This window comes from Amphiura filiformis, chromosome 18 (genome assembly GCF_039555335.1).
Source record: "Amphiura filiformis chromosome 18, Afil_fr2py, whole genome shotgun sequence".
Classification (NCBI taxonomy): Eukaryota; Metazoa; Echinodermata; class Ophiuroidea; order Amphilepidida; family Amphiuridae; genus Amphiura; species Amphiura filiformis.
The window spans coordinates 21,242,766-21,263,968 of NC_092645.1; the positions used below are offsets into that span (position 1 = coordinate 21,242,766).

The 21,203-nt window shown below is 38.2% G+C and overlaps 1 protein-coding gene across 1 annotated transcript in view; it reads right to left on the reverse strand.

Moving 5' to 3' along the window:
* The window catches only part of LOC140139025 (uncharacterized), a 36,956-nt gene extending 17,924 nt beyond the window's left edge, over positions 1 to 19,032 (reverse strand). Inside the window, exons 1-4 of the mRNA XM_072160807.1 lie at positions 18,988 to 19,032; positions 17,034 to 17,113; positions 10,479 to 10,757; positions 8,406 to 8,648 (exon numbers count right to left, since the gene is read on the reverse strand). Coding sequence (XP_072016908.1) covers positions 8,406 to 8,648; positions 10,479 to 10,757; positions 17,034 to 17,103 — 592 coding nt within the window. The 5' untranslated portion in view covers positions 17,104 to 17,113; positions 18,988 to 19,032. The remainder of the gene's footprint in view (positions 1 to 8,405; positions 8,649 to 10,478; positions 10,758 to 17,033; positions 17,114 to 18,987) is intronic.
* Between the last annotated feature and the right edge of the window lie 2,171 nt (positions 19,033 to 21,203).

Sequence of the window (21,203 nt, forward strand, 5' to 3'; positions counted from 1 at the left end):
TAAATGCTCGTCTTAGGTGCAAAAATTTTGTTCAAAATGGTATAAAACCGCATTTTCAGGGAAATACGCGTTTGGGAGTTCATGGAGCATTATTTACTGGCGATTTTACCAATGTGATGTAAAAGAGACGCACCCATATACTTGGTTTGTATTCTTAAATGCGGTGATCACATCTTCAAAGCAATAACTGACTATTGACTCAAGATAAGGGACTGATACAGTGAAAAGATCATACACTGAAAAAATATAGGGGTGTAAAATGACACTTTTCACATGTATATTTTTTCTTGACACACTTAGCTACTGAAAATGACACCATGAAATGCTGAAATTGAGTACCACATAAGATTGGAGGTGTTATTTGACACCTTTAAAGTGTTTTGATAATAGTACCAAAATGCATTGACACCAGTGTGTTGTTAATTGACACGCCAGCAGTGTATTCAAGGGTGTCATTTGACACTCCGATTTACTCCAGTAGTAGAACATGTCACTTACACTCCAAGGGAGTATGTCACTACACCCCAAGGGAGTGTGCTTCTACTACATACTATTCTGCAGTGTCAACAAGCTTGACACCTTTGGAGTGTTAATTTGAGCTTGCCGTGCTGTGCGCATGCATATTTTGATTTTATAGCACTGATCGTCTGCGCAGCGAAGTGGTCGTGTGAAATCGAGAGTTCCGTCTAAAATGTGAGTATTATCATTAATTTCATGTTTTTGGTATAATAAAAAGGTACAATGACAAATATGGATATTATAGATTATACAGTATTCGTATAAATTCATGAAAACGTGTAAACTACGGTGTTATAGTACACTTTTAGTCCCCATCAATTGCACGTATGCCCAGTAAGCTTATTCTACATGTAATGTTAATGTAGGCATACGACTCTCGAGTCACGACGGTCCATATAGCAACAGTAGCATGCAGTCTGTTATTGTCTAATCACTCTGTTCTTGTCTGATTTTTGTCAGCATCATACAGTTGAGTGTGGTATCTACAACCAACCCTACAGTATACCTGACAATGTGTGATTTCACATATCAACCAACGTGACACTTTTACTTGGTCTCTCAATCCTTGGAAGGTGTCATTTTGACACCTTTCAAAATGGGTCCTGAGACGAGACCCCAATGGTGTCAATTTAAAATGACACCTTTAGTTGGTCTCCCAACCCTTGAAAGGCGTCATTTTGACACCTTTCAATATGGGTCCTGAGACGAGACCCCAATGGTGTCAATTTAAATTGACACCCTAAAGGTGTCAATCATGACACCATTAAGGTGTCAAGATTACACCACATAATTGTCAAAATGACACTCTTAAGGTGTCAAGATTACACCACATAGTTGTCAAAATGACACCATAGCATGCTCATGTGGGGACCCATATGCGACACCTCTAGTGGTGTAAAATGACACCTTTATTTTTTTCAGTGTACGTTTGATGTTGGTGTAATATACAGCATCATTATACCAATGCCATATATTGGGGAAATACATGTTTGTGTTTTCTGAAAAGTAAAGAAGTCTCCATGATTTTTATTGCATTATATGAATAACCTATGTACAGAGCTTCTCTCCTGTAATGAACAATTTGAAAAAGATTGGGGAACTCTTGCAATGACGTCACAAAGTAGAGGGATATTTCAGTTTTTTTCAAAAGTTGTAAAATGTGAAATATGGGCCCCCTCCCCTGTAAATAAATGGAACATCCCAATATAAATATTTGTTGTTTTATATTTTTTCAAGAAGACGAAGGATGAAAGATTTTGTGTACAAAAATTTATTTTCATTAATGGTCATCTTAGGCGCCAAAATATTGCTCAAAAATGGTATAAAACGGTATTTTACAAGTCAGGGAAATAATGTGTTAGGGGCATATTTTAGGGGTCCCATATTTCCTAGGAGGGGCATACCAGATTTTTTAAACCTGATTACTGTGAACACTTATCCAAACTTACTAAATTGCCAAAATATGGTTGAAATTTGCTGACCCCCATCTTCCGCCTTTTTCCCATTTCATCGGTATTTCTCAAAAAATCTCTCTTAAATCACTTATTGTCCCTCATTTCGACTATTGTGACGTTGTATGGGGGAATGCATGCAAGACTTATCTTTCTAAATTTGACAAACTTCAAAATGCAGCTGGTAAGATAATTCTCAGTCTTCCTCGTAGGTATCCTACCAACGTTTTGCTTCGCACCCTTGGGAGGCAAAAGCTTCATGATCGTCGCTCCATTTATTTGAATGTCATGGTTTTCAAAAGTCTTACATGCAGTCTTCCTTCCAACCTGTGCAATATTTTTAATCTTGCTCATAAAACCCATAACCACATGACGAGAGCATGCTCTCAGGGAAATCTGGTCCCCCTTCATGCAAAAAATAATTCTGACAAACGCAAATTTATTTCAAGAGGGGTGGTGTCTTTTAATGAATTACCTCAAATAGCAAAAAATCCCCTTCCAGTAAGTCTTGGAGCATTCAAGCATATTTTATATTCATAACACCATTTTTATTCATTACTTTTCTTCGTGCAATTTTAATATTTAAAATGCTCCTTCACTATAATTATGTGCATCTAATGTAATCCCAGCTGGCATGGGTATTTAAATGTATTTTTACATAGTGTTTTATTAACTATGTTGTATACATGTGCAATTCTATCTTATTATCTGTATTCCATATTTAATTTTAATGTATGTGTTTTTAAAAGATTTTGATGTATTTTGTTTGACCCCTGGGCACCCCTGAAAAACAGTGCTTGCACGGATGGGGTTTCCCCAGGCAAAATAAGAACTAATAATAAATAGATAATGATAGGAAGAAAAGAAGAAAGAAAGGAAGAAAGAAAGAAAGAAAGAAAGAAAGAAAGAAAGAAAGAAAGAAAGAAAGAAAGAAAGAAAGAAAGAAAGAAAGAAAGAAAGAAAGAAAGAAAGAAAGAAAGAAAGAAAGAAAGAAAGAAAGAAAGAAAGAAAGAAAGAAAAAAGAAAGAAAGAAAAAGAAAGAAAGAAAGAAAGAAAGAAATATAGAAAGAAAGAAAGAAAGAAAGAAAGAAAGAAGGTCGCACATTTCGTTATAAGAAGAAGAGCAGTTTATCTGCTCGAAACGTCGGTTGTTTTTTGTCTGTTAAGTGTTTCACTGCTATGTACACAGTGATTTTCATCACTTCCAGTGTACTGTTTTCCTGACACTTTTGTGGGCTCTGGAATTGGCAATTTTGGCCATCGAACTTTGCCTGTTTTGTGCCTACTCTGGATGTTTGGTTTAGCGTGTCTGTTTATATGCACAGTGATTTTCATCACTTGTTCTAGTGCAGTTTTGTATTACCATTGATCCTTGTTGTTTTTGCAGGTTCAGCACTTACTTCTGTGGGCCTTGAACTGGTAATTTTGGCTATCGAACTTTGCCTACTTCTTCTGCCTACGTCTGATGTTTTTGTCCCCTGCATACTGTCTAGTCTGTATTTTACTTGTTTCCCCACATCAAGTTGGTGTACCTTGCTTTTTTTCTTTCCTTAAAGGTCTGTCACACTACACCGAATAGGTCTTCCGTACAAGAAACGGATGGCATTTTAGTAAATCCGTTGTTGTTCGTCAATGATCGTTTTATGTTCTTTTATGTCCTGCTATCATCCGCCAAATGCGTTTCGTGTTAGGTGATGTTCGTTAAGTCCGTCGGCAAGTTTGTGCATGCACAAAACTTGAAACGGAGTGTACCGAATACACATGTTCGGTATTTATCCGATGTGTGTTCGTATGGTGCTGCATATTGCCGGAGTGTGTTCGCTCTCCTTTCGTTCATGTTCGTTCTTTGTTCGTTGCACTCGGCCCGTGTTCGTTGCAAATACGTTCCTGTGAGGCCTTCACCACCGGATAGCATATTTTTGCATTCGGTGATGTACGTTGATCCAGACCGTCTTAGTGTCACACTACACCGGATCGGTCTTCCGTATAAGAAACGAATGGTATTTTAGCAAATCCGTTAGTGTTCGTCAATGTTCGTTTTATGTTCTTCATATGTCCCGTTATTATCCGCCAAATGCGTTTCGTGTTAGGTGATGTTTGTTTAGTCCGTCGACAATATGTTTCAAGTTTTGTGCATGCACAAAACTTGAAACGGAGTGTGCCGAATACACATGTTCGGAAGTTGTCCGCGGTGTGTTCGTACTGTTCTGTATATACCCTGGGTTTGTTCGTTATTCTTTCGTTTATATACCGCGGGTGTTTCGCAGGCGCTTGTGCCGGATGTAGGCCTATGGCGAACATGTGCATCGATCATGGGGGGACTTTCTGAAGGGTGTGTGACGCAATATCATATTTCCCCCAGTACTTTAGTGACTGACAAGTAGAAAAAAGGAGGAAAGGAGAGAAAAAAGAAAAGAAAGTGAGAAAAATTGAAGAGAGAAGAGAAGAGAAAAAGTTAAATTCCACGTAATTTAGTAGTAGGCCTATGCATGTAAGTAGTATTGAGGAGGGGCACTTTCTGAAGGGTAGAGGACGCAATATCAAATTCCTACCAGTTTTAGTGATAAAAAAAAAAAAAGAAGAGAAAACATGGAAAGGTTAAATTGTATACGTTATTGAGTAGGCCCAGGACAGTAGTACTAGTAAGCCTAAGTATAGGCCTGTGATTATAGACAGTGCTTAAATGTGGTTCCTTGGCCCAAAAAGCCTGTGAAAATTACTGCCGGCCAGTCCATATGCAGAGCCCGTGATATTTTGTCACCAAAACTTATAGGTCTATTCCTGACTTTAACATATCAATCCATGCATGCTTTACCTGAAATTACGAGTCTGAAGTCTTATATCTAAGTGTCAGTGGATCAGTGTAACATTTTAAATTTTGCAAATTCAAATCGGGCCTTCTTTGTGTTTTGTTTAAGGCAATAATAGTGTAAAAATGATGCACTAAAAACGATTTTCCAAATTTTCCATTTTTAAAACTAAATTTATACACAATAGGCCTAGGCCTTATAATGTAAATAGGCCCTACAGTCCCCATGCAAATGGCTTCAATTGGACCTTCTTTTTCAAAAATGGACAAGTCTTCCTTTTTGCTTCTGATATGGACATCCACGTGTTATTTTTAAAACAATTGTTTATATTATACAATAATGGTGAACACTTTTTAATGGCTTCAATTAGGCTTTCGTATAGTGCTAAAATTGATCCAAAAATTGTCCAAAGGTTTCTCACCTCTATTGCCCCCGGACGCTGGTTGCCCTGATATATCAGATTTGTAGCCCTTTTGTACTTATTAGCCAATATTTGACAATTTTCGTCAAAATTTACCCCCTTAAAAGTTGTCTTTCCCCACTTTGTTCACCCTCTGAAAAAGTGCTTGCTACGTCACTGCCTCTAAGGGGTCAAAAACCCTCCCAAACACCCTCTCCTCCCCAACTTTTCTGATAGGGTGGACGTCCCTGTTGGTGCCACATGCGACGGATTCGCCGTTCATTTGTCGGACGTTGAACGATTGAATATAAAACGCCTGCAGGATTATTAGCGGCCACAACGCATAGAGAGACGAACGGGAATCGGACCCCAAATCCGGACATTTGTCGGACGTTGACCCCAAATCCGGTCATTTGTCGGACGTTGAACGATCGAAAATAAGACGCCTGCAGGATTATTAGCGGTCACAACGCTTAGAGAAACGAACGGGAATCGGACCCCAAATCCGGTCATTTGTCGGACGTTGAACGATCGGATATAAGACGCCTGCAGGATTATTAGCGGCCACAACGCATAGAGAGACGAACGGGAATCGGACCCAAAATCCCACCGAATCTTCTGCCGGACTGGTGCTTTTTCCACCGAATAAAATATTTTTGTATTCGGTGATGTACGTTGATCCAGTCCGTCGTAGTGTGACAGACCTATTACCAGTTATCATTAGGATTGTCACTGTGGTAGAGACAACAATTCGCTACTTGCACGGTTCCGCCGCTATGCACAATGTGCGAGGAGAGCCTCGAAGTGGCAGTATACATGAATGAGAAGCGAACCGGTCATATTGCATTTTGTGTAACGTTATGTAATTATTATATTGATGTGATCATCACTTCGAGCATAGATGAACTCCTGGATGGGGCAGCTTTAATTAGCATGAGGCCGCATTGATATGTAAATAGCGTATTGTTATTTAAATGTGTGCCCAGACGTATTGAGGGCGACAGTCATGTTATCCAGACGGAGAATGGCTGCATATGCCGGGCATGTCAATTTGCTGAGTAAAGGCTGATAATCACCTTTCTGTATAGGTAATAAGCTAGTATATTTCGTGTACCAGTTGGTTATAACAAAAAATTAGTATCATATTAAATATATTAAATGTATAAACTTTGAAATTTACATGAATTTGAACAGCAGAGCTTCGAAATCTAGCTAAGTCAGGCGATGTGAAATTCTGCTGCGTGACCCCCTCTGCGTGGTAGAATTATATTCATAAAACATTGAATTTAACAGATATCATGGGCAGCCAACCACGATTTATCAGCATTTAAAATTAATGTTAATTAACAAAGATAAATAATAAAGAGTACAAATGGCAATTAACTAGTAAACAAGCCTGAAATCTTAAAATGTTGCCACGTGATATCCCGACCACATGATATACCAACATGTGACCACTATTCAGATTTACCGTCAATATTTGGAGTATTGTTGCCTTTGTTGTACGGCTTGCACATACACTGTGCATTTCTTTACCTCTGTATAAAATCAATAATTCATGCTGGGAGCCAAGTCACATTCTGTCTGCTCAGTGCAGATTGGTATTTTATTTTACTTGAGAGCATAATAGAAATACATAAGACGAATAGGGCGCCATGATGGAAGGTCAGGTCGGGTATCAAAGGTTATTATAACTTAAATACTACTTGTATTTCACACCTTGCCTCTGTCACATAATTTCCTTCATATTATTGACAGCAAGTCCTAATTTGACTTTGCTATTGCAAAATGTCATTTCATATTAAATTAGTAGACTTTCTTTGAAAAAACATATCACTGGTGCCTGATGGGAATACCCGTCCGCCATTTCATTAAACTGGATCGTTTTCGCCTGGTTTGTGCCCAGATGTATTGGGGGCGCGCTATACTCTCATTGAACAGGCAAAGTTCGCCAAACTAACAACGTTGTTATTTGCCAAACTCAATTAACATGATCCAAGGGGTCGAACATGAATTATTCATAACGAGCTATAACGGATCGATAACTGGCCTCACGTTCTAGCTAGTAAACCAGCTGAATTTTTCATTGATTTTGCGTTGCTAATAGAACAACCATGAATTTAGTGTCACCCCCTTGCTTCGATGCTCTCCTTGCACATAGTACATAATGGCGGAACCGTGCAAGTACTGAATGGCGTCGGCGTTGCTGGGGTGTGGGCAGGGGGATGACACTCTTATTCAAATTTTCATTTTACAACGCAAACCTATATCGAATCCCGGTGGTTTGCGAATAATGAAATGTCCGCATCCCAGATCAATTAAACCCTGGTATGCATTATTTATTAGCTTTCGCCACGATCCGTTTTGCAATAACATAAAAGCACTTCAAATAAAAGCCCGTTGAGTTCAATGAACTACGCCCTGAAATCGATAGTGCCCCGTAAAGAAGCTCTAGCTCCCATTGACCTCTATACAGGTCCGTGAGCTCTCCATACACAAATGAACAAGTACAATAGGACAAGGCCAGCACCTATGACCTGCTTAGTGACATGTTATTTTGAAGTCTTCTAAAGCTTAATATCTTGAAGATTAGTATTCGTTTGTACATATGGACTGCGCATTTATGATGCAAAATATTAGTTCTTATATAAAATTACAAAATATTGGTATTATGACACACGGTATAGGTGATATAAAACGACTATTAAAATCATGTCATCATGGCGTCATGTCAAAGGTTCATTATATCCCGTATGTTTGTCTAAATTAATTAATATTTTCAGAACAATTTCTACACCCATTTAATATGTACTCAGGTGGAACCCGACTTTTTTAAATTTTCATTTCTTTTTATGTAACAAATTCAGGTTTTTCCATTGCGCGCGCTGCCGGGCAATACAAATTTAATGCTAACATTGAATAAACGCGGAATTAAGAATATGCGTTTCTAGTATATACAGCGTCTGACTCTACCTGAGGACCTAGCCTGAGTCCATGGGCTCCAAGAATGGCTCTCCATACACAAATGAACAAATACAATGAAGGGTCGCCATTGCTCTCCATACACAAATGAACAAATACAATGGCGATTCCGACTGCCATGCAAATGAGCCAAGTGTCCTCTCAAGGTATGCTCTGTGGTGTGGGGTATGTATGTTGATGCGGCTATAATATCATGTGATGATGTGGTTACAATTAAAATAAATAGGACCATTTTGGACTTGCCTTTGATGTCGACTTGAATGTTGCATGTTACGCTATTTTCACTGCTGTCTCGTGCTTCGCAAATGACCGTTGTTTTTCCTATATTAAACGCTGATTCAGATGCTGGAGTGCACACTACGCTCACATCACCAGAGTTATCAGTAGCATTAGGAGTCTGGTATATAACCATGGCGGTGGCTTTGCCTGGATCTGTCTCCATTTCTATGTCTGCAGGACATGAATCAAATACTGGTGCTTCTACGTCTACAATTAGAAGAACAATATTATATGATTACTTTTGTTTTTAAAATCCATCAGGTAATATTATTGTAGTTCATTTTATTGATATGCGTGGGCCGATGTTGTTCCATTTATATAGCATGCACTGACGCTACGCTATGTGACATACTTAGGCCCCCAAAAAAATTGTTTGTTTGTCCACGTCCGACCGACCGTGTACCCTGGTCCCGACCGTTTTTTTTTTTTTTTTGGAATTTTTTTTTTTTTTTTGGAATTTTTTCAACAACAAAAAAAAAAAGATTTTTTAATTTTTTTTTAAAGTTTTTTATTTTTCGGTTTAGTAGTGTCCTGGACCTAGACCTAAATGCTAGGATCATTCATGGTTAAAAAAAAAAAAAAAAAAATTCAAGATGTTTTATTTTTAATATGAAAATTGATAATTTGTATTCATGTCATAGTCTATAATGATTTCAAAATGCATTGAATTTGAATGCATTTTGAAATCATTAATAGAGTATGACATGAATACAAAGTATCAATTTTCATATTAAAAAATACAAAACATCTTGAATTTTTTTTTTTTTTTTTTTTTTTTTAGATCAACCATGAATGTTTTTTTTTTTTTTTGAATTTTGGTCCAGGGACACTACAAAAATAAAAAACTTTTTTTTTTTTAAAATTTCGGGTACCCGGTTACCCGCCCGAAAAATGCGCCGGGTACCCGGGTACAAAATTACCCGAAAATGCCAGGCCTATCAGCAGAACCATCTCAAGAGTTAAACCAGTGAAGTTCTGTGTGTTTGGACTTATTTACCAGTCTTGTCAGTTGTCAGTTTCAAGTGCAATATCTGTAAAAAAAAAAAAAAAAAAAATCCGACCTACCGACCCAACTATTTCATAAGCCTTTATGGACAAACAAACAATTTTTTTTTGGCCTTATATCAGAATCAATTCACAAATTTGACCGTCCTTTAATGTCGACTTGGAAGACGAAGAGTCGCTATTCTCATTGATGTCTTTTGATTTGCATGTGCCGTTGTTTGTCATATCATGATATAGCAAACTCGGGATTTAGATAGTGGGTCGCACATTTCGTTGACCTTACCTTCAGGAGTGTGGTATACAACCATGTGTGACCATGTTATTTTTCAAACACTCCCTGAACTCCTCTGTGAGCAAAATGACCCACATTTTTAGCACACTTTCCTCAAATATTTGACCATGAACAAGTTTTTGTCAACATTTGACACCCTAAACAAGGAAGGAAGAAAGAAAGAAAGAAAGAAAGAAAGAAAGAAAGAAAGAAAGAAAGAAAGAAAGAAAGAAAGAAAGAAAGAAAGAAAGAAAAAAAAAGAAAGAAAGAAAGAAAGAAAAATATAGAAAGAAAGAAAGAAAGAAAGAAAGAAAGAAAGAAAGAAAGAAAGAAAGAAAGAAAGAAAGAAAGAAAGAAAGAAAGAAAGAAAGAAAGAAAGAAAGAAGAAAGAAAGAAACTAAAGAAAGGAAAAAAGAAAGAAAGAAAGAAAGAAAGAAAGAAAGAAAGAAAGAAAGAAAGAAAGATTAAACGATTTAAAAATTGATACTACTACTACTTGAATTTTCATTCAAGATATTTTTTTGCTACGTTGCCTGAAAAAATGGTACCATTACTGTGTGTACTATTATAAAGCCAAGAAGCATTAGACATGAGATTGTTGAAGGGTGCAGATCTGACGACATGATCTGGGCCACCCCGGTAAAGACCCGACAGAAAGAAATATTATTTACTTCAATCTTCAAAACTCGTGATGTGACGATTATGTCACTAGTTATAATTAAGTCTTTAATCCAAATTAATTAAAATATTTATATTCTTACCCATGCAGTGAAAATTATAATGTTTCCTGATCATGCTGACGTTATCCGTTACCAATGGTTCGTCGACGTAAATCGGTTTAAAAAGTCGCCTAGGTGTGATTGTATTCGGTCCCCATCCACCGTATATGACACTGGTGCACTGGCACGGATCGTAGTACGGCAAAACCCAACGCCAATCGTCATGTGCATCTATACCCTGTCTAACGTCTCCACACGTACGCGCTTGAAGGTGTGAATGTTGATAAAGTTTCATCAAATTGCATGGATACCCATTGATTTCTGATTGATAAATAAACAATACATAACAAGGAAAAATGAACATGAGATTAACAAAATCATTTTTATCAATATCAACAGAAACAAAGAAGCGTGGAAATGAACTATAATGCTGTAGATTGTGTTATTAATTATTTTAAATTGTTTGATTTGGTAGTTCACAGCATTTTACGAATGGTAGTGAACTTTGGCAAAAACTGCATTGCTCAATCCATAGCGAGCGTATAGAAGAATTAAAATATCACAGATATACTTTTATAGGTGCCGCGGTTCTTGAGTTACGTTGTTAAGAGGGCTGAAAACAACAACGCTCATTCTAGATCCCTTAACTCACGCTGTTTCTTTGTGTATAGTAAGGTTATTTAACATTTAACCCCAAGGGACCATTCAAAAATAAATAAAACTGCACACACAACAAAATATCTTTTTTTACCTCTCTGATATATAGCTATGGGTCTCATCTCATCTATCCAGTAATACCAAAATAAGTACAAGCATCCCCCAAATAATATCGCTATGACGTCACAATGTGAGCGAAATTGGGGAATTCTGGCCATGTACAAAAGTATAGGCCAAATTGATCTTCAGCTTAAAATTCTACGAACATGCGACATTCACCGAAGTTTCTCCTGAATGTCAAAGGAAATGACTATTGCAACCCAACTGAGGAGTAAAAAATAAAAATCGCTTGGAATAATTATTTTACAAGAGCGAAATTGAATCACAGAATATACTGTATTAAGGCGTGGGGTATGAGCGACCTTGAAGTACAGGTATCTAGTGATACTATACTGCATTTTGGCGTTTTTGATGCGATTTTAGGCTTACCGTGATTTAACGTTGATATCTGGTCTTGCTCCTTTTATAATTTCACTTTGATCGTCGGCTTTTGTAAATAACAGAATGTAGATTGGCTCTGAATAAGTCTCGTAGTCCTCTTGGTGGGTTTTTTCATGATATATTTAGTTTGTATTTGCATGTAACAACCCAAAACCGACCTCTGATTTCAGGGTTGAAGGCTGTTTTCGGAATAACCGTGGACTCAAACAAGTGCACGTGTGGGACTATGGTTTTATACTTCCCGCATTCATGATTGCGTCAACGCCTAATAATATACTTCTTTGTATATGTTGACTGTAGCTGGCAGAACCCTGGTATACAAAGAATTGGTTACATGTCAATGACCATTAACTTCAGGGATAGACCCTTTGTAGGGCCTACGCCTTTCTATCATGCAGTATCTTTACCCCTAGACATGTGCCCGTGTCATGTGCCAATATTGCGTAACGTTAAAGGTTAACATGGTTAATATATTTTTTGACATTGAGAAGACTGTGTGCTTCTATGGCCGAGCGGTCTAAGGCGTTGTGGTTCGGAGCGTCGCTTCTTAGAAACCGTGCGTCTGTCACTTTTCTTATGCTGCTTTATTTTTCCAGCGTAGGGCCTAGAAAAACTAATTTATAATTTCTTTTTGTATTATTAATTAATTAATTAATTATTTTTTTTAATTAATTTTTTAGTTTATTTATTTATTTAATGACGTTTTGGGGCTCGAGAGAACGGACACATTTATTTATTTATTTATTTATTTATTTATTTATTTATTTATTTATTTATTTATTTATTTATTTATTTATTTATTTACTTGGAGAAAGATGAATATCTTCGTGCAGAGTGCTCGATGCATTAAAGCAGAGCTAATAATACGAGTAGAGCCTGTGGAACGAAAGTTGTAACTCTGGGTTTCACGCTAATGCGATCATCAGACAACTGATGGCTATACGCTACTTACCGTAGGCATTATCCTATTAATGCGGACGTGATAGAGAAATTTGGTCTGTCGTAGAGGGCGACATGAGATGGGTATTGCGGACGTGAGAGAAATACTTACGTAATACCTTTGGTGAAATTCGCGAGGTTGAACTTGTTCTGGTGTCGGCACTTTGATTCTAATTCTGATCTTCTGTTGAGTACTTTTCCTTTGTCCCCGTTGATGATGAATAGCTTCTCCGTTAGACATAAGTCGCAGCGTTTGGTGCCATTGTCGTAAGCGCGTGCTTTTGCGGCGATAGACCATGCGATGGTGTATTCCTTCTCCTTCTTCTTAAGATCCCATACAAACCGTGATAATTCAGTGCTGTACATGTGCTTCTTATCCCTGAATGACTGCTGGTGGATATAATAACGCTTCTTGAAGGTCAGTTCAGTAAGTCCGATGTAGACCTTGGTGTTGTCCTCGTTGGCTGCTTTCACTTCTGCTTTGTAGATGACGCTGGGGGTCAGGCACTTACCTTGTAGGGGACATGTTGTATTCTTGCGGCAATTGCATAACTTACCTGTCTTTCCTTTCTGGTCTTCTTTCTTGGATGAAACCTTCTTGTTGTGAGACTTGATAATGCTGGCTACGTTGGACATACAGCTGTAACTTACCTTAACTGTGTTCCTGTTGAATATTTTGTTGAGCTGGGATCCTTCGGGAAAGTGTTTGTCGATGAGCTTTAGGAAAGTTTTGCCGATGTTGGTTGCGACATTCTTGCTGTACGGTGGATTAAACCAAATGATGTTGCGTTTCCGGTTGCGCATCCTCATAGGTCTGTTTTCTGTGTAGGATATGTTTTCGAAGTATCCACTGGATCTTAATGCGTCGTTGTATACTGGTGCTGGGTCGTTGAATGCTTCCATGCCGAACGAAATGTCTGATATGCGTCTACTGACCGAGGCTGACAGGTTCTTGATGATTGAAGGCGGATGGTTGGAATCCTTGTGGATGTACACTGGCCTGTCGTTGGGTTTGCGATATGGGTAGTACTTACCATTGTCTAGGTTGAGGGTTATGTCAAGGAAGTTGCTTACTTTCAGATTGCAGTCGATGGTGATTTTTAGGCCTAAGTCGCGGAATGTCTTAGCGATATCTTTCCGTGCCCGATCAGCTGCGATGCCCGATGTACTTTTGATAACTGCAAGTCCGTCGTCGCGGTAAAGTCCGATGTTCTTCTTGTCAAGCTTCCGGGATAGTGTGCTGAAAATGTAGAGTCCGATTAATTCACAAATCTCCGCGCCGTCGTAGCTGCCCATAGTGACGTCAATATTAGCTCTTGCCGTTCTTCTTAACCCACGGAGATCCTTCGTCGAAAAGCAGCGACTTCCTTGAGTGCATTATTATTTCAGTGTCTTGCTTGGAGATCTTGGTGTATTTCTTCGCGAACGTGAGGGCTTTCTTCAGGAGTTCTTCAGTGATGGACGGATAGAAGTCTACGATATCGAAGCTGATGAAGGTGTGCTTGTCTTTGTTCTCAATGTTGTTGAACCATTCGATGACTGAGACTGAGGTAGAGTTTTTCCATTGGTTAACACGCGTGTCCGTTCTGATGCTGTTGTTAATTCTGCCCATGATGGGTTTGCTGATGAGACCAATTTCACTTTTCGCTGGGTTGATGAGTCTGCATGGTAATTTGTTGGCGAAGTTATCCTTGTCATGCTTGTGGTCTTTCAACGTGATTTACGCTTGCTTCTTAGCTATGGTGTCCATTCTTTCCGCAATTCCGATATTTTCCGCGATCTTTTGGGCTTCCGCGTTTATACGTACCACTGTCGATGTGTTGGTGCTTTTATAGGTCTTGGTGATATTCTCCCTGATTAACTTATCGTGTTGGTCGGGGTCCATCTTGTAGTGGTTCCCCAAGGATCCCAGCTCAACAAAATATTCAACAGGAACACAGTTAAGGTAAGTTACAGCTGTATGTCCAACGTAGCCAGCATTATCAAGTCTCACAACAAGAAGGTTTCATCCAAGAAAGAAGACCAGAAAGGAAAGACAGGTAAGTTATGCAATTGCCGCAAGAATACAACATGTCCCCTACAAGGTAAGTGCCTGACCCCCAGCGTCATCTACAAAGCAGAAGTGCAAGCAGCCAACGAGGACAACACCAAGGTCTACATCGGACTTACTGAACTGACCTTCAAGAAGCGTTATTATATCCACCAGCAGTCATTCAGGGATAAGAAGCACATGTACAGCACTGAATTATCACGGTATGTATGGGATCTTAAGAAGGAGAAGGAATACACCATCACATGGTCTATCGCCGCAAAAGCACGCGCTTACGACAATGGCACCAAACGCTGCGACTTATGTCTAATGGAGAAGCTATTCATCATCAACGGGGACAAAGGAAAACTACTCAACAGAAGATCAGAATTAGTATCAAAGCGCCGACACCAGAACAAGTTCAACCTCGCGAATTTCACCAAAGATATTACGTAAGTATTTCTCTTACGTCCGCAATACCCATCTCATGTCGCCCTCTACGACAGACCAAATTTCTCTATCACGTCCGCATTAATAGGATAAGGCCTACGGTAAGTAACGTATAGCCATCAGTCCGACAAGGCCCGTAGAGTTGGCAAAGTATTTGCTCGCGGGCAACTCAACCCAAACCTCCACGTGGTGTCGGATGGATAACGCGAATTTGGGCTCTGGGGAACAGGCTTGGATGCAAGGAAGTCAAGCTAGCGGAGGATCATGCAAAGTAATTTGACCACGTTTTAGCCCTTCCTCGGCTGACTCTGATGAGACACCGTTTGGCTTTTACCACGCAGACAGAGGAAAAATCTGGATTTTATTGTACGAGCATATACAGCAGGAGAAATACACCGAGCGAGGCATAAAGAAGATAGAAATAACTAAGATGCAGTGAAGCAGATAATTACGTATTGTGACTGAATGGAGTTATACAGGTGCAACTTGACAAAGGAGTGAGTACTGACGCAAATGACCTCAGTAGTTGAAAGCGCCATACAAATCAACCAAAAACCAAAAAAAAAAAAATATAGCCATCAGTTGTCTGATGATCGCATTAGCGTGAAACTCAGAGTTACAACTTTCGTTCCACAAGTTCTACTCGTATTTATTTATTTATTTATTTATTTATTTATTTATTTATTTAATTAATTATTTATTTATTTATTTATTTATTTATTTATTTATTTATTTATTTATTTATTTTATTTATTTAATGACGTTTTGGGGCTCGAGAGAACGGACACCTTTATTAATTTATTTGTTTATTTAGTTAGTTAGTTAGTTTATTTATTTAATGACGTTTTGGGGCTCGAGAGAACGGACACATTTATTTATTTATTTATTTATTTATTTATTTATTTATTTATTTATTTATTTATTTATTTATTTATTTATTTATTTATTTATTTATCTATTTATTTATTTATCTATTTTTCGATTGATTATTTGATGATTGAGTGAGCAGATTTATCGATTGCTACTTTAGTTGTGGGATTTCCATTTGATTTTGAATGACATCGTACATTAGTATTTATTTTTTCCGTTAAGCATTATCAAGAATTAATATCACAGGTTTTAGTGCAGATAGAAAGTTGGCTTAGTGATACTATCCCTTGATTCAGAACCGGAAGATGCCGGGTTCGATTCCCACCTATGCCTATTTTTTTAAAGACTTGGAAAATTTCTGTAGTAAGTTTATTTGGCGCGCGATCTCAGTTATTCATTTTCTGATGGCTGTGCCTCTTACAGACACCCTCCCTCTGGAGTCCAAGCCACGGTTCGCTCATTACACCTCCCTTAACCTACGTACCAATTTGTAAGCGCGCTTTAGCAAATTCATAGTTCATTAAATTTACAACCATATGACAAAACAGGCGAAAATAGTAACTTTTTGCACAAGATTTACAATTGCTCATTCTAATGATGCTAGTACATGGACGATATAAGTATGCTTTTTCATAAAATGACATACAATTTGAAAAACATTGTAAGGAATCCTTGAGGTTTTGACTTTTAAAACCTACATTTTGGTCAAAAATCGTGCTAGGAAAGGTAGTTTTCAACAGATTTACCACATTCGCCTTGCTATAAACATTGAATTGCGTTATCTGTTGACCTAATGAAAAAAGAGTTTTTAGGGGGAAGCGTTCGCTTTCTTTCGATATAAAAACATTTCTGATTTGATGAAGGGAACACTTTTGAGGTTTTGCGCAAAACCAATCACAGAGGCCTATTTGCCAGCTAGAATCTCACACAGCTCTATGATGCTATGCACTCAACCGTTTATTGTAATGAAAGACTGTGTTTGGACGAAATTGTGTGCTCAGGTGTATCGAGGTGGAAACTGTGCATAGATAGTTTATAAGAGAATCGTCTTTGTAGCCAAAACTTTCCCTTCCCCCTCTATGGTCATTTTAAGAGTCGGTCGGATGTAATTCTGAGGCAGCGTGAGGATATGAGAGTGCAGACGAACTTACCTGACAGAATGCAAAAGAGTTGTAGCATCAGTACAATGTGGTACTGGATCACCACGTGGGATGCCCACATACTTGAAGAGCTGAAAATACACAGCATATCAACCTCAGTATTAATATTGTTGACAGTTGTATGTAATACGCTCTTACTATGTAAATGCATCAGCGGCTTCACGGATTACTAAAACTATCGTTTACACTCAAGCCCTCCCCCGGTCAGCCCTCGGGGGTCTTCGAAAAGTAATGCACAGGGGGGTGCCACTTTTGGATGCTCACTTTCTCTATACCTACTTTGTGCTGCTTTTGCAACCCATCAGTATACCAATTTTTAAAAAAGCACCCAATGTTGGTGCTTTATATGAAGCCACCTTTTCCCAAATGCCGAATGCGCCCAATTGACCGCATTCGTTTTCACTGAAAACAGAATATTCAATATATTAAAATAATCCTGTTCAAACTCTGCCCCGAATCCAGAATCATAGCCCTAAAATAAACCACACCTTAAGTAAAATAATTTAGTGGTTTAAACCCCGTCTCTGTTCAGCGATGGACTATTTCTGTGTCTTTCTTGTCTATAGCCGCAATTTTCAAGCGCAGCGTTGATATGCGACTTCTCACTCCTCCTTGTCCTCAGGATTTGTGACGATGCAATCAGCCCGGTGATATAAGGTTTGAATGACACCAAGCTTGTGTTGGTCCGTATGAGTGGGCTTACGGTAGATCTTAATCTTAAGACTCTGTCTTCTTTGATCACAGTGTGGGTATCTAAGAACGCAAGGGCGCCATCTTCTTCACCTTCTGTCGTGAACTTGATATAAGTGTCCAAAGAGTTGAGATGGTCTGTGAACTCCTGGGCGTATTGCTTCTTTAATTTTGTGTGCGTATCATCCACATAACGATACCACCACAACGGTGGGGGGTGCTGATTTTATTGCTTTTTGTTCAAGATCTTCCATGTACACATTGCAGACGATTGGTGACACTGGGGACCCCATCGCCGCCCCGTGAATTTGTTGATAGAACACCCATTATACACAAAATAAGTGCAACGTAAACACACGTCCAGAAGCTTATTGACTTGCGTAGCTGATAGGCGAAGTGTCGACTGAAAATTCCAGGTACGCAAATTTTTGTGTTGCGATCAAAGGTTTAAACCACTAAATTATGTTTACTACCAACACAGATGAACTTTCATTCTAATGTTAATTAAAATAATTAATAGATGTTATCGTTATCGATCAATATTTTAATTATGTGATAAAAATGGTACTTTTAAAGAACAATAAACAGTTGCGTAATAGTTTTTGGTCTTCCTGTATGGTGTTAAAAACAACAGATGATGAGTGTTGCACTATATGGCATAATTATTTATAGATTTCTATACCAACTAAACAGCAGGTAAAGTAGTAGGGTTATACCTGATATAAACATCTAAAAAAGTAACTAATCCCCTTAAATAATAGCCATTATTCAAAAAGGGACTATTGTATTACCAATCTGTAAAATGCGTTAGAAGCAGACTGTATTTCTGCATATTTTAACACCTAATTTGATACGATAGCCCTGAAAGCATATAAAACCCTGGTCAATTTAATGTAGTGAGGTCCAGATTTGTAAGGTGCACTTACATTAAATGCAAAAAACACTCAGATATCATTACACAGATTTCCTACCATTATACTGAATACAAAATCAATACAATTTACTGCAACTGACAATCTTGGCTTACATTGATTTAAATGTACGCTGTGACGTCAATATTTAGTCAATTGCTACAAATGAAATGTCAAAATGTGCAGAAATAAATTCTGCTTCAAACGCATTTTACAGATTTGTAATACAATCGCCCGTCTTTGAATATTAGTCATTATTTAAGGGGGTTAGTTACTTTTTTGAGATGTTTAGTTATGCCTTAAATAATGTCTCCTAACATTTCGCAAATATTTATTGTACTCACATATTTGATCGACGCCTTTCCTCAAATGTGCGTATTTGCTTATAAAAACTGCAAGAGAAAAGGCTTTATTAGAAACAACATCGTGTATCATAGCAATAATGCGCTGCATGTGGTTCACCATGCGTAACTCTGTTAATTGCACTCTTGCCAATAGTGTGTAGTCATTAAGCGAAAATACGCGGCAGTAAGTTATGTTTTAGGCCTATATTATATTGAGTTGTGCAGTGAACTTGAAATTGCCTTACAATATTGATCGGAACTTGTTTCAAATATGCCGTTTTTTTATGAAAATTGAAGGGAAAAGGCTTAGCTCAAAGAGGTTTTAAATAGAAATAGAGTCGCAATAGATTATATAATCTTTTGTTCGTTTGATGCCGATTAGAAGTTGCGACAGGCTATTCATAAAAGTGGTACCATTGTTTCGAATAAAAGGGTTCCGCCATTAAATTGTTCACTGACCCGGCATCATATTAACGCTCTACACAACAGGCGAGTATCAATAAGTGACCACACTACAGTCATGTGTAAGGGCAGTCATGTGTAAAGTGGTACCATTGTACTCAATGTATCCCAAATGTGTGCTTGTGTGGGTCTGAAGACTATAAGGAGGCTTTAGCTGTCGATGCAATCATCTTTACCAACGCTCTGCAGGGTCTATTGTTCTATTGTTTCCTATTAGAACGCTGACATATTGGAAAATGTTGCCAATCAATATTCATGAGAGTGTACATTCGACGTCCAGTTTGCGAAATTGGGTGAGTTGTGTTTGGTAGGTGTGAAATACAGCTGACTGGGCGTTTTAATTACGTAACGAATAAAGGCATTGACATCGTCGAATGGCTGCCCAGTGCTGTTATGCGTTTAGTTATTATATAGGCCTAATAATTATTATTAAATGTATTCATCATTAATTTTTTTTTCATTTCTCTATACTTATTCTTTCCTAGACCTACACTGTCTTTATCAATCCCTCGCTCTCATTGTCCCTCTCACCTGCCTCTCTCATTCCCATCATTTTTCTTATATTTCTATTTATCTACTTGTCTATTATATCTTTTTATTTCTGCCTTCCTCCAGCCCTCTCCCATTCTCCATATCCTCCTCCCTTCTTCCTCCTCCTCCTCCCAAGACTTCTTACAGAGGTGAATCTGCCCCTCCCCAACCCCCTCCCCTCTTTAGGCACGCCACTATTTCTATACCAATCTCCTTCTTAAAATAAAATTAAATGGAAATTTCTTAAAACAACCTTTATAGGCCTATACTTATATTTACATGTATACGTATAGCGATTACCATTATAGTGTAATATAGATATATGGACTGCACATGGCAGCCTTCATACATTCTAATGTGTAATCGATCACCAAGAGCATTCAATTTATTTAAATGAAACGCCTATCGGCAGGTGGGTGGTAAAGATGATTGCATCGACAGCTAAAGCCTCCTTATAGTCTTCAGACCCACACAAGCACACATTTGGGATACATGATTACAATGGTACCACTTTACACATGACTGCCCTTACACATGACTGTAGTGTGGTCACTTATTGATACCCGCCTGTTGTGTAGAGCGTTAATATGATGCCGGATCAGTGACCAATTTAATGGCGGAACCCCTTTCTTCGAAACAATGGTACCACTTTTATGAATAGCCTGTCGCAACTTCTAATCGGCATCAAAAGAACAAAAGATTATATAATCTATTGCGACTCTATTTCTATTAAAAGCTCTTTGATCTTTACCACCACCTGACGATAGGTGTTTCATTTAAATAAATTGAATGCTCTTGGTGATCGATTACACATTAGAATGTATGAAGGCTGCCATTTCCAGTCCATATCTATATTACACTATAATGGTAATCGCTATACGTATAGGGCCTACATGTAAGTATAAGTATAGGCCTATAAAGGTTGTTTTTAAGAAATTTCCATTTAATTTTATTTTAAGAAGGAGATTGGTATAGAAATAGTGGCGTACCCAAAGAGGGGAGGGGGTTGGGGAGGGACAGATTCACCTCTGTGAGAAGTCTTGGGAGGGGGAGGGAGGAAGAGGGAGGAGTGGATATGGAGAATGAGAATGAGGGCTGGAGGAAGGGATAATAAAGACAAGTAGATAAATAGAAATATAAGGAAAATTATGGGAATGAGAGAGGGATGGTGAGAGGGGACAATGAGAGCGAGGGAGTGATAAAATGTAGGCCTAGGAAAGAAT